This window comes from Notothenia rossii (genome assembly GCF_949606895.1).
Source record: "Notothenia rossii genome assembly, chromosome: 3".
NCBI lineage: Eukaryota > Metazoa > Chordata > Actinopteri > Perciformes > Nototheniidae > Notothenia > Notothenia rossii.
The window spans coordinates 30,322,544-30,337,496 of NC_136901.1; the positions used below are offsets into that span (position 1 = coordinate 30,322,544).

Below are 14,953 nucleotides of genomic sequence, written 5' to 3' on the forward strand. Positions count from 1 at the left end.
AAGCGTACACATTTTATTCTCCTCCGGCTCTAGGAATTGCCGTATCATGTCATTTGAGTTAAAGTCTTATTGCTATTACTTTGCATATTGTCACAAGCTATTTACTTGCCAAATAAACGGTGTTTAAGCTTTTGAATGAACTGTTATGAGGTAATTACAGTTTTTCAGACGAGGAACTACTAAATAGCTAACGTTCAATGTGAATAGCTAAACTTTGCTAGCTAAATAGCACACTGACGGGTTGATTGAGTTGGGTCTCAAGGTTAACTTGTCTGCCCCTCTTGCCAGTGTTGCTTCAGTTATTATAAACTGTCCACATCAGCTCTAATATGCAGTCTGACTGGCAGATATGTGGTGGTGCTTTTTGTAGCTCATCATAGCAGGGGCCATGACACTACAAGACACTACTGAGTTATTAAAAATGTCGCCATGTGAGATTTTGTGCCATTGTCATATCCTGTCAGTCAATAACAGAAGATAAATGCTCTAAAACCACCTGATTACTGCAGTGTTGCTGTGCATTTCAAAGTGGTACATTGGTACTAGTGCTAAACCGGAGAAGCTTACAAATAAGAATGGGTTCCTCATGAGACTAAGAGTAAAGATTCAAATGCTGTTTTTAGATGCAGACAGAGTGACCAGCTCTCAGATGGGGACATGTGTGACGCTGGTTCTGTTTGGTCCTCACGCCTTGCCATACACGGTGAGTGACAGGCAGCAAAGCGTGGGGTCACATGACTCAAAGCTAGCATGCTGTTCTCCTCTTTCTGCGCTAAAAACATGCTGCTACTTCTCCTCCCGCTCCTCCAGTGAGTGGGTGGTGTGGGAGGTGGCGACGCAAAAACAACTTTAGACTCCAATTAATTTACAATCTGAGAGCAGGAGGAGATAATTGCTGATGAATTATCTTTAACGTGTCACTTCAGCTGCCAGCAGGCCTAATGGCTTCACGTCTCACAAGAGAATAAATGTTTTGACACTTTTTCTGTCGTCTTAATGCCTTTACATTGTCTGTGTATAGCCTCCGTGCCCGCTCTGCAGCCAATCATAAAGAAATGGGTCCTGAAAGGTCTCAATGTGAATGGTTTCTGTAATTGCTACCTAAAATAAAGGCGACATCCCCTAATTATCACCTCAAATAAAAAGTAAAAAAAACGAAAATGTATAATAAGTTTCATGTTTATCTGGAACTGTCTGACAGAGATGTTAACACGATGAAAGACGTGACAATAGAACAAATGGAAGGCTGAGTGAAATCAGTTTCACTCAGCAGGTAGAATATATAAAATAAGCCATACATGAAACTGTTATTGATCAGAAGCTATTAAAACGCTAACGAAGATTTGTTAGCGATTGATTAAGGGTCACATGATTGAATTACATTTTCAAAAAAATCTATGGCACACATACTCTTCATATGAGCGCTGTAACAATGATTCAAGAGCTGTCAGAGTTCTCCAGCGCTGCAAGTATCTGATTAATATCAAGAAGAAAAGGATTGGTGCGTGTTGGGTTCCTGGAGCTGTTTACAAAAGACCTCCCTCTGCTGTGTGTGGGGTGAGCTGCTGAGAGTGTGAGGAGCAGCTGATTGGTACTCACCCTAACGAGACCTCGGTCCCCGCGGTGCTCTTCTGAGTGACCTGATTGAACGGGCACAGATTGTAGGTGTACCTGCAGAGGAGAGGAACACATGAGCTTTAATACAGGGTGCTGTTCATGCTGCTTCAGGCTTTGACGATAAACATCAGCAAACTGTTGGACGATTTTAGACAGAAACTGCACAGAAATGAAAAGATGTTTGAGGAAACATCATATAGTGTCTTCAAACGTCACACACTGTATATATCTTGATTAAACTACATAATTGAAGTGTAATGCTGTTTATATTAAAGCTGCCCCACGCAATATTCTTTATATAAGCCCCAATGTTTTTCTCAGAATTCAGATTTTCTCCTCGGAAATAAAATGCATCACTTTTGGTCAGGTGTCGAAAAGAAATGTCACATGTGGCCCTAATCCTCTTTCGTACAAAAGATATGCAGCGTTTATATTTGAAGTAGCTCAACTTAATATTGAGGTCCAGCACATTTGAATGTGGAAATGTCACATACTTTACCTTTAAACAACAACGGTAACATGTAAAAGAAATACCTCTAAAAAGCTCTATTTGGGTAAATACTAAAAAATAAAAAGTGTCTAAAATAATTTCAGCAACACATTTCTGAATCCAGAAACATTGACTGATGGTCACACACACTCACACACTAAAGAAAGCATCTATATTTATAAGTGAGGGTCATGTGACCTCGGTAGCAGGAAACATGAAGTGAGTCTCTGGGTTAAAAACTGTGAGGACAGATTATATACGTCAACATGTGACAGAAGCTGATCAGATCCAGTGTTTTCACACTGCGTCAAAGCAACCGGACAGAGAGAGAGAGCGAGAGAGAGAGAGAGAGAGAGAGCGCGCACACACACACACACACACACACACACACACACACACACACACACACACACACACACACACACACACACACACACACACACACACACACACACACACACACACACACACACACACACACACACACACACACACACACACACACACACACACACACACACACACACACACACACACACACACACTGATCAGAGACCAGAGAGACAGGAGGAGACGGACAGACGGGATGTAGAGCTGAGGAACATCCAGAGGAACAAAGACAGACGGAGGATAAAGGGTGCAGCAGAGAGTGGGCTGCATGAATCACAGCCCAGGATATATTTCATTATATAAAATATGTGACAGATGATGACGTGCAGGGAGGGCGGACCATGCAAAGGTCACCAATCAAACTTTATAATAACTACAGAAGGCTGTGATCAGACGGTGACAGCTGGGATCCTCCCATCCGCTCCTGAACGCAACACTTTGTCTTTTGAAAGTGACAATAAAGAAAGAGGCCAGACCGACTAAACTGGGACTTGAATCAGATCTACAAAAGGAACATCAAGTGTGGATCCAGCTGTTATAAAGCATCACATTCTGCAACCACCGTTTTGCTATAACTGTACTTTATTAAGTAATAAAGAGGTTTATTCAAATGTTAGTGATAATAACAACAAGCCTCAGGGACTGTGCTTTATATATACAAGGTATATACAGTTCTCGGACAGTAAGAGTATAAACTGCAGCCATGATGAGTTTGACTTTAGCAGAGGATTGGTGTCAAGTTGCATTAACTTTGTCTCATTTGAAGGGGTGGTCAGTACCTCTCCTGATATTCCAGTTCACCCAGTTTAAAGTAAACATATTTAAAGTGGGCCACTTTCCAGTCCACCTTCATTTTCCACATGGAGAAGCACAGTAAACAGCTCTCACTGAGTCTGATTGAGGTTTCGGACCGATTATCATACTTCAGCCTGGAGATGCTGTATGCAGAGTATGAGATGTATATAATATATATATATATAAATATTTCTTATTACCTCTGTGAAACAACATAAAGAGGGACGGGGGGTGCTCATAAATTACCCAAGAAGAGAATAATGCAGCCTCTCCAAAGAATCAATTTGTATTGGAAACAAAACCGAAAACTGGAAGCCAATTTAGATTCAGAGCATCGGAGAGCAGTGAGGCGGAAAGCAGACCAAACATTATTATTGACGATTTCTCCTCCACACATACATGAAGGAAAGTAAGAAAAATACTTTGTGGAAAAGGAGCAGAAAATAGTTCCATTATAAAAACTATTTGAACATACAGTATAACAAATAAAGTAATATGAATATATACATGTTAAACAAAAAAGAATATTAAATAAAAAAAATACGCTTGCAAAGTATTTAAATACCACATTTATATTTATCTACTTAGATTACGAGTTTTTTTATGTTATTAAAATTTGATACGGTAAAAGAAGATTTGTTTTGTCCCTCTTTTCACCCTCTGTCTCAAACCAGGGCCCAGTCTGCTCTGATGGTCAACTGGCTGGTTCTGTTGTCATTGGTCAATCATTTAGAAATGTCACATTCAATGTGTTTGAGTTCTGGCCAATAGAAGCGCAACTGTTCCATTGTGATGTCACTATGTTCCATAAGTAAACAAAGGAGGCGTTTCAAGGGTTAGTGTGTGGGATAGAAACTCCCTCTGAAAAGAACGTAGGGATTTTAGCCTTTGCAGACCATTGACATGCAAAAAAAAACCTATAGAACAAGGAAGGGAAAACCAGTCTCCAGTTAATCCTGCATCAATCACGTACTGAGTTCAGCTGCCTGAATGTGAAGATTTCAAAGTGATATGTATTATAAAACAATGAGAGAAATATTCTAATACAGCCATAAATAATATCTCTATTTAATGTAAAGGATCCCACATTAGTGTGAAGCACGCTGGCTCAGAATAATATTTTACACTTCTCCTCCTCTGAGGTGTTAAAAAAGGCTCCAACAGAAAGAGTGTTGGAGGATCTACTTTATCATATCCTAAGGTGATAATTAGATTTATCACAAAGAGAAAGAACTATCTCAGGCTGAGACACATCTGCTAGGTCGTATGAAGAGAAAGACCAACACATTAAATAACCAGCTGATAATAATACAAATATAGAACATCCTCAAATTGTCCTGTAGGTCCTAAAGCAGCTTGCTAAAGCTAATGCTCCTTCTTTAGCTAACCAACAGTGTCTGATAACGTGAGTGTGACACCTGCTCTGAGGCATGGATAGATACACTTTCTGCATAAACAAATATATTTAAACCCACATACAAACAAGATTTCACTTCCTCTGTGCATGTGGAAGTGCAGGCTATCTGTCTGCAGCTGTTAGCCTGGTTAGCTTTGTCTTTACGCTAGGGCAAAATCCTTAAAACACTCATTCAATTAGCCAAGCGCATTTTGTTAAATGTTTGTGCAAAATACCTGGTATTCATGTTATGATATTACAGTGTTAAAATAGAGTGCCTGTGTGGCAGAGCACCTAAAGCATCATGGGAACGGAACGCCTGCTGATGCCCAGAGAAGACAAGAGGCGCTACAGCACAGCTAACACCCGCCGGGGGAAAATAGATTCAAGACTCCCTTGGAGCGCTGCAGAACAAAAGAACATCCTAATATAATGACTTAGTGAGCGATGCTGGGGTGGCCTGCGAAGAACAACCCCCATGTTGAAGTGAGGATCAAACCTCTCCTGTCCTCTTCCAGAAAGAGCTTCCATGGAAAGGGAACACTGAATGGGAATGGCTTCATTGTGTTACTGATTTGTACAAGAAAAAAAGGGCGACTGTAAAAAAAATAGTAGATTTGTTTTTAAAGAGTCCAATATGTGGAAATGTCTGTGGCTCTCCTGCTCAATGCCACACAGGGAGGCCCATATTCATTATAGAAAGAAAAATTAATAAACCCAAAGTAGTTCACATGATTTCTTTGATCATTCAGTAGCTGTTCAATTTTCTATTCTTACTCTAAACGTGCATTAGTTTAGCAGTAGCTCTAAGCTTTCCTTGACTTTCCTCTCTTTAACTGTGAGTTTTTTTCACTTGAACATCTATTTCATCCACAATGTGTGTCACTGTAATCTAACAGAGCCTGCATAAGATTCATCTGGTTTAACATCTTCAACATTCTGCCTCCTAAAAGGCAAACTAAGCAAACCCTGCTGTGTGAGGGCCGGGGAAACACTCTGAGATGTGTCTGCAGATAACTTCCTTCAGTCTTCAGCCGCCCACAGCCTGTGGAGCTCCAGCTGGCAGCGCTCCTGAGGAGAGCAGCTTCTCCCCAGCAGGGACACAGAGGAGACGCAGAGGAGGAGGAGTTCTCTGTGGTGATTAAATCTCTATCACATTATACACTGAGATGCTGGGTCTTACTATGAAGGATTTTGATTGAGTTTTTCACAGTAACATCCTCTGTAGACTTTGTGATGCTTTTCTGAAACTCCCAAACACCCCCCATGCCTGAACAACCTCCATTGGATACGGAACATAGCGGAATCACTCGCGCTTCCAACACATTGAACGCAATTGGCTAAGGGGCGGGACATCTCTAAGCGGTTGACCAATCACAACAGACATGGTGAAAAGAGGTGCAGTATGAGCAAAATAAAGACCTTTTTGAACATTAACGCGTGGAAACATGCCCCAGTAGAGGCACCAAATACTAATATCAACCTGAAAATGACCATAACATGTCCTCTTAGAGAGAAGTCATCATGTTGACAGCTTAAGGGTTAGTTTTGAGAGGCAAAGATGAATAAAGAAGTACTCACTCATAAACGTTAAGCTGGTAACACTGGCTGTTCAGAAACAGGAACTCCCAGTCTGGACCGTAGTCTATGGCCAGCTTCGTCCGAAGATCACTGGAAAAAAAAACATCTGTATTTAAACCAGCAGCAAAACTTAAGCTAATATCTGAAACCATGCCAACATTTAGACAATTATGTCTGCAACCAAGGCACTGAAACACAGATGGAAATGTCTGATATAACTTCAGGTATTATAAAGGTATCTGAGTAACCTGGAGTAAAGCACGTGTGAAAAATAATCTAGTATTTCTCTAGATGTGTGTCATGTGACAGCTGCTGTATAACCCCCGTGTGTCCCCTCAGTCCAATTATCTGCTTATCTCCACTAATGGCAGGCAGTGAGCCCTTTGTGGTAACAGCGGCGCTGCACAGGCCTTTATTTCCATATTCATAACTCAGAGGTGCCAATGGGGTTAACACATGTTTAAAGAGGTGGCTGTTTGGCTCCACGTTAATAAGGTGGGGGGGATTCCGGGTCAGGAAGGTAATGCCGGTTGTGTTTGCATTCTCACAAAGTGCATGTTTGTGGATAAGAAGCAGTAAAGTGGCGCAATAAAGACGTTAGCTTCCTGCTAGTTTTAAAGCTGCTATGCAGAGGATAGATGGTGAGTGATGAAAGACAGAGAGGAAACACAGCAGTTGGATTCATCCTTGGGGTTGGGGGGGGGGGGGGGGGGGGGGGGGTGTGGTATCTTGACCTTTAGCTAGCAGAACTGTAATGAGGGCCTTGAGTATGCAGGCCTTCGGGGCACAGCGGCTACTGATGCCACGCGTCTCATCCCTCCCTACCTGATCTCCATGTTGATGGTGTCATACGCCTCCTCCACCTTCTTCAGACTGGACGCCTCCCGCTCTGCAGCTGCACACACATTTTACGGTCACGGTATTAGCAGAGCATGTTGTCTCATCTGCTGTGTGTGGCTAAACCATTAGCTCTGAATACAGGATGGTTCCTCGTATGACAACATGTCCGCCTGCAGGCTAACTCCTGCTAAGTGATGTGACAGGTGAGAGGAAACACTGTGAACATGCACATGTTAGCATGTTATTACCTCCCCTCTTAGCTCATAACATCTGCTGCAGCTAGCATGAGCCACTGTTATACTATTATACATTTCTGAGGAAAACATCCATACATCAGTTCGGAGCTACAAAGGACGGTCCTCCTTAAAGAAGGTCTGCACCCTCCAAGAGACTTTCTAGATGGTCAAATTATGAAATAATGTGTTAAATTCAATTTTTCATCACATTAAAAATGAAAAATGTTTAGGTAATGCATACGATCAGACCTGCTGCTGAGGTCTAATGGAGGATATTGGAAGTGTATCTTGTGTGTGAGCTGTCACAGAGGTCTAAATATTAGCATGTTAGTGGCTGCACAAAAAGACCCCCACACCCCCCTCTGCACTTTGTTCCTGCAGATGTGCTGTGTCCAGAGGCAGTAATGGATATTTGTACAACCCCTGAACTCCTTCAGAAAATCACACACAGACAGATTCCCTCTCAGACCCAAGCATCAGGCTGAGCGGAGACAAAAGGAGATCACAATCCACAGAGGCTGAACTCTGACCCCTCTCAGCTCAGAGAAAAGATGAAACCTTCAACTCACATTCTCTCAGCTACGTCAGCTCAGACACATACAGGAGTCTCTGTCTGCAACGTCAAGCCTCTCCTCTTATTACACTATCAACCCATTGCTAACTCGGACCAGAGGCTTTGCAGAAACGGTGCACGGTGCCTTCATAACCTGCGGCATAATTATCGGCCCCTTAAGAAACCACTCTGTTCACAGAATCCAAACACTCGGGATAAACATAGAGGCGTTTCTGCTGGTCTGTGAAAGCAGAGGCTGCTGGGAGTTGACGGAGGTCACCTCGCCCCCTGCATGTTGTTGTGCTGGAGTGTCTGATGGTGTTAGTTCTGAGTGAGTAACAGTGTCTGGCAGGAGGAGCCTCATGTGTTGAGCAGAGGACTCCCAGCCTGCTGCAGAGACTTTTCCTCTGTGTGAAGGACATCGGGAGCATCTGCACAGCTGCCATCACATAACTGGTATGATACATGTATCATTATAGTAAGATAAGAGAAGTGATTTACATGCTACATTCAGATACATGGATATTGTATTTGACCAGGAGACATTAGCCAAAAAACTGTCAAACATTTCAGCCCCTCAAACTTCTAGATTTGCTACTTTAATTTTTTTTTTACACCATTTTTTTTCAGTGTTATACTATTTTGGTTCTGGACTTGTGGTAGAAAACAAAGAGGAAAATATAAATATATCATTCGGTGATCCGTGACGGCCATATTTCTGACATGTAAGAAAATTCACTTATTAGGTTTTATGGCCAAAATGTAAAGAAGACATAGTTACAAAGTTTAATTTTTTCCCAAAAAATAATAAAGAAAACATTAAGAGTTAGAATGGAGATGAACTCCAACTGTAATATATGAAACCACAAACACAGCCTGTTGGCTTAGCTTAAAGTCTGCACCTCACAGCTGATCGACACGTCCTCTCCTTTCTTTAATCTGTAGTGTGTATTTGTGTGTTTGCTGCTGGAGCTGCGTGTGTGTTGAGGGGTAGAGGTGTTGTTCTGAGAGTGTGTCAGCTACTACTCTACTATGCTGATGTGTGATGAATGTTTGCCATGTGAAGGCAGCAGAATAAACAGAATGAGTGTGCAGTGTGTGTGTGTACTCTATTTATGAATATGTATGATGTAACACCGCCAGCAGCTGACCTACTTCTCCTCATGACTCCTCCTCATGACTCCTTGTGTCCCCTTCAGGGAACTCTGTCATCCTGCAACACGCTGGAAGAGCAGGAAGGAAGCGACTCGTGTTCGAATCAACACGGTGCTGAGAGTCAGAGACGACAGGTACGGCACTCTGACTACTTCCTACTAAACTCAGGGAGCCCCGTGTACAGATGAACAACCTTTTTTTAAGTTTGCAAACAAAAGAGTTCGACATATCTGGAGCTGCACGCTGGAGAGCATCATTAGGATGGTTGGAGCGCTGCCAGCCTGTGTTAGCTTCAGGAGACTCAAATCAATTTCATAAATCACCAGAGACACACGCTCAAAACACACTTAGAGCATTTGAAAAGGGAAACGGGTTAATCTGATGGAGCTCACAAAATGCTTGCGAGGCAATACACTCCTCCTGTGGTTGACACAGACATGAGTCGGGTGGGGGGGGGGAAAAGATCATTGGACAGCAGGCCACTCCTCAGTTCTCCTGTGGAGCCAACAATTCACATCGGACCTATCATGCTCACACACTAACACAATACCTGCTGATTTACAGACGTCTATGTCAATGGGGAAAAGTCTTTATGGGCCCAATGACAGCACGGACTGACAGGAAGTTATACTACCACTGTTTGGCCTCTACCAAAAATTCCTTCAATGCCCGTCGCATCTCTTGGGGGCTTGTTGCAAACCCCCTGTGCCCACTAATGTTGAAATAAAGTAGATGTAATAAGGCTCTTGTTGGCAGCTATCTCTCACGCGGCTGTTATATGTTTTCTATTCTAAGCATCACCCTCATATCTTTAGATGCGAATCTCTGTGCATCAGATCAAAGTGAGGAGGCTTCACACAGCCCATATGTACAGGGATAATTTGTTTAGAGCTGCTTAAAGCCGAAACACCCACAGAGACAGAAATAAGTGGCTGGACTGTGACTGTGTTTGCATGGAGGACACAACAGCTTTACTCTCACTCAGATAAGCACATTACTCTTTATCTAAGTACAAACTTGTCTCTGATTATATTATATATCTCCACCAAGGAGAGCGTCCATCAGCACCACGGACAGCCTCCATCTCCCCCATACAGCCTCCATCAGCACCAAGGACAGCTATCATCAGCACCACGGACAGCACCAACAGAACACACTACTATTAATGAGACAAATACATCTGATTGACAGAGAGCTGTGACACTGGAACTTGGTAAACTTTTCAATCAAGGCGTGGACTGTAAGTTTGGCCTTCGGCCAATTTTGTTCTGAGCCACTAGATGGCGGGCCGGAACATAATGAAAGGCTTATTTAAGTCATTGATTGTTAAAACATGTGACACTTTCGAATGCTTGGGGGGGGGGGGGGGTGCTAGTGAACTGTCAACGGAGGGGGGGGTGCCGCTGCGGCGCCGTTATGTGATTCTCCAGATTCTACAGATGGCAAGTCCGCCACTGCTCACAAACGTATTAAGATCCTAAGCACTGGACACACACACACACACACACACACACACACACACACACACACACACACACACACACACACACACACACACACACACACACACACACACACACACACACACACACACACACACACACACACACACACACACACACACACACACACACACACACACACACACACACACACACACACACAGTAACATACTGAGACACATAAAGTAAAGGGGGATACCAACAGAGGCTGTGTGTGTTTGTGTGTCAGTTTAGCTGTCACACAAACACACACACACACAGTTGTGCTGAGCTGACATCAGACATTGACTGTCTGATGTCAGCTCAGTGAGGGGGGGTGATCATCTGTGACCTCCACCAGCTACCGAAGGGGTGGGGGGTGGCTGGTAGTGAGCCTGCGTGGTGAGGCCTATTGACTCCCCCCCCCCCCCCACCCCACAGGCAGCAGCTCTGTGTGGATATGCTATATGTGTGTGTGTGTGTGTGTGTGTGTGTGTGTGTGTGTGTGTGTGTGTGTGTGTGTGTGTGTGTGTGTGTGTGTTGGCCTAGATCTCGGCAGTGCATCCGTGTAATCGGGAGGAAAGAAGGAGAAGAGAACCAAGAGTGAGAGACAACTTGTGACACTACTGCAGGACACACACACAATCTTTACAAACAACTCGATATTTTGTGCCTTAAATAATACTGTATGTAAAGCTGGAGCTACAGCCCTGCTCCTGATGGAAGTTATTCAGACGTCCACTGGGTAATTATAACAGAGGCTGACAGGTGCTCTAACAATCTGAGCGTGTGTGTGTGTGTGTGTGTGTGTGTGTGTGTGTGTGTGTGTGTGTGTGTGTGTGTGTGTGTGTGTGTGTGTGTGTGTGTGTGTGGGGGGGGGGGTTATCTATTAGCACCGTGAGCTGCTCTGTGAGCGTCACGTGCCATTTCCTCTCCTCAGCTCCACATTTAGCTCTGCATTAGTCCACAGGATGCCAGGAGGAGCTGTGAGAGGAGCCGTGGCACTTTGCTCAACACAAACACAATCCCAGATGGTTTCCTTCCCCACAGTCACACACACGCATGTGTGATTTATAACACACACCCCAAAAGGAAAGAGCAAAAACACGGAGCTGTGTCATTTCCCTTCAAAGGAGACGAGAGGAGAAATCACTTTACTAATATTCCTGAGAAGAGTCGTGAAAACAGACAAACACATAATGATAATAAATTCATCCTGTAGTGGTGGTAGGGCTGCTCAATTATGGCAAAAATCATAATCTCGATTATTTGGGTCAATAATTGATATCACGGTTATTAAAAATGACATTCCATTTACTTTGAAAACATCCATTTATTGGAGAAAAAAATGTGAACAGTATGTTTTTAGCAGTTGATTACCCTGAACTTTAATTCAACTGAAAAACCAATACAAAATATATATATTTAAAATAATCGTTTCATTTTGATTACGTTGTTCTTTTAATCGTTGCAAGCCATAATCGTAATTGCGATTAAAATACGATTAATTGAGCAGCCCTAAGTGGTGGACTGACTGACAGTTAAGCTCCTTATGTAGCCCGCCCCTTTTCCCACTTCCTGTCCAACTGCTTATGTGCGAGTACTTCAGTTATAGCACTAGCATCATTGTAAACTAACATTTTTTTTTAGATAAAATTGTTACAAATGTCTTTACCTTTTCTGCCCAACAGGCCCATGTCAGACCTATAGCTGCACTTTGGGGATTCATATCTGATCTCTGCCGTCTCGTTTCTCTTTTGGAAATGATTCAGTGATTGGTGTGTTCTTCCTCTATGTTGTGTTGGGTCAGTTTTTAGGAGTATTGCAAACTGAACCCTGACATCGTTTCGGCTAAAGCAGAGGAATAAAGTCTGCTGGTGTTTCTCTGCAGGCTGTGATTCTGCAGTAACACAATGCTCTCTTCCTCCTCTCCTCTTCGCTGTCTGTTTGCTAAGATTAGCTCTGCGTCCTTTAAGTTGCTTTCTATATTTTGCCTGAGCTGCAGTCTTGTGGTCTCGGGAGATGTGACGGCTGTACGTACACAGAAAGGAACACTTTCAGCAGAGAGCAGCAGAAACTGGCGCTGGGATTTACCTGTCAGCTGCACTTAGCATGCGGGCTAACATGCGCTCTATGCTTCGGCGAGGAGTAAAGCTGACATGCCGTTCCTCTGATCCCCCTCACTGTGTCAGCCGCTCTGAAAATAAACTACATCAGGACATGTTCGGGGGGGTCTGCACAATCATTCCTCGTGTCGGCTTATCAGAAATACTTCAGTGTTGCTCTACTTGCTTCATATTTTAATAGATAACAGTATGGAAGGAGCGCAATAATATTTCAGTTTGATTGGTTCTCTTAAATATGGACAGCATAACCAAGAGATGCAGCATCACAGCTTTCCTGCAGTGAAACAGGAAGCACGGTGTCGCTGCGTTCATGTTAACATTGGAAATGTGCAGACAAGTGCGGAGCAGAGTTTGGGGATTTGTCTAAAAGCTCTGTATCACCAACTGAAAAGCACTTCAGAACACACACACACACACACACACACACACACACACACACACACACACACACACACACACACACACACACACACACACACACACACACACACACACACACACACACACACACACACACACACACACACACACACACACACACACACACACACACACACACACACACACACACACACACACACACACACACACACACAGGTAGTGGTGTCTGCGCTGACAGTGCAGCAGCGGAAGAAAAAGCTGCCTCTATCAGCCTCCATCTGTTCCTCTGTGTAACTTTTAATTGGAGAGACAGTGAAGGCAGCAGAGGAGGAAGCAGTGATCCCAGTGGATCCTCACAGAGCTGCTGCCAGACGGACAACCTGAGCCCCATCTCAGGCCGAAACAGGGATACAGGGGGAAGGCTTATCCTGGCCGAGCGGCTGGAACTTGCTTTCAAGGAAACAGTTAGAAAAGTAAAAGCTGCAGAAAGTTTCTGGCTAAAAAACAAAAGTTTCCTCCAGAGGGAGTTTCTCTCAGGCTCACAACATCTTTCCAAGGGAACGGATTAAACTTGTTGTGGTTTTCCCTTGCCTGTTGCTAGTGTGTTCTATAGGTGTTTGTGCATGTTAATGGTCTGCAAAGGCAGACAACAGAGCCAGTCATGAACAAAAAATATGAACCTTTAAAACGGGGGTGTCAAACTCAAGGCCCGGGGGCCAAATCCTGCCTGCGACCTCATTTTATGTGGACCGCAAGAGCTTGCAAAGAATATAATACGGTTACATATCGATTTACAGAAGCACGTTGCCCATAAACTACATGTCCCACAATGCATCGCGTTCTTGTGCGCACTGAAGAGACTTGCAATTATTTGCCCTGGACTTCTGCTTTCAGACGTAGTTAGTTATTACCTATCCGATAATAATCCAATTCAGAGGCAATAATGTCATATAATACATATATGACATATTTATCTATGTATTTTTATATAGTCTTAAAAGTTACAACCGGCCCTTTGAGTGCAACCATGATGCTAATGTGGCCCGCGATGAAATTGAGTTTGACACCCCTGCTTTAAAACATAATAAGGCCTCTTTAAAATGTGGCTGCAGAGATGAATGTATAACATTAGCTAATAGACAGAAAGCCCTGAGCGTTGTTCCCACATAGTTTCACTAACAGTGTGTGTTTTCTGATCAAGCATTGTAAAGGGGGCCTTCAGGGCGCTTTGCTGCTGAACACTTAGTTCACATCTGTGTGCTGACCTTTGTTTGTTAGTCATGATTTTATATGCGTGTTATTTCAGGAAAACCGACCGACAGGATTTCAAACCTAAGGAAATGATCAGCTAACAGGACAGGCTGGACAGGCTGGGGCATAATGCTACTGCGGAAACAGAGCAACGAGAGTTAGAGAAAAAGTCGTAATGCCAAACTTCCAGAGAAAAATCTGATTTGCATTAGATATTTTCCAGATAATTGTTTTCATATTATTCCCAAAAAACTTGAAGCCTGACACTGCTACGGTAATAATCCTGGGACACAGCAATATCCAACATCTTCCTTAGATTATTTATTTGCAAAGTTTCATTTGCAAATTCATAGATACACACATCCTGAATGATGCATAGCAACGCCTGAGGCATGATGGGATTTATTGTAAATGTGTTATTTTGATAAACAAAGGGGAATTGTTTGAGATTCAATCTATAACAGGAGAGGGTCTTTAAATATCCGGCCTTCTAGAGCTAGAGACAGGAGTTTGCAAGTGTGTGTGTTTGTCTTCAAATCACAGCCCTCACACATCCATCACTAGATAACGTGTGATTCAATTTGTCCTGCATGTTTCATTTCTGCTCACATTCAGATTTATTTCATGTCTTTTAATTAACTCTGTGGATATGTGTGAGGGG

General features: G+C 43.1%; 1 protein-coding gene across 2 annotated transcripts in view; it reads right to left on the reverse strand.

Moving 5' to 3' along the window:
• Positions 1 to 14,953, reverse strand: part of LOC307032782 (glucosidase 2 subunit beta-like) — a 57,218-nt gene that overhangs the window by 11,843 nt on the left and 30,422 nt on the right. For both annotated transcript variants that reach the window (XR_013806374.1, XM_079671033.1), the window contains exons 11-13: positions 7,095 to 7,164; positions 6,270 to 6,359; positions 1,600 to 1,671 (exon numbers count right to left, since the gene is read on the reverse strand). Coding sequence is in view for 1 of the 2 variants with exons in the window: in XM_079671033.1 (XP_079527159.1) it covers positions 1,600 to 1,671; positions 6,270 to 6,359; positions 7,095 to 7,164 (232 nt within the window). In the remaining variant the exon portion in view is untranslated. The remainder of the gene's footprint in view (positions 1 to 1,599; positions 1,672 to 6,269; positions 6,360 to 7,094; positions 7,165 to 14,953) is intronic.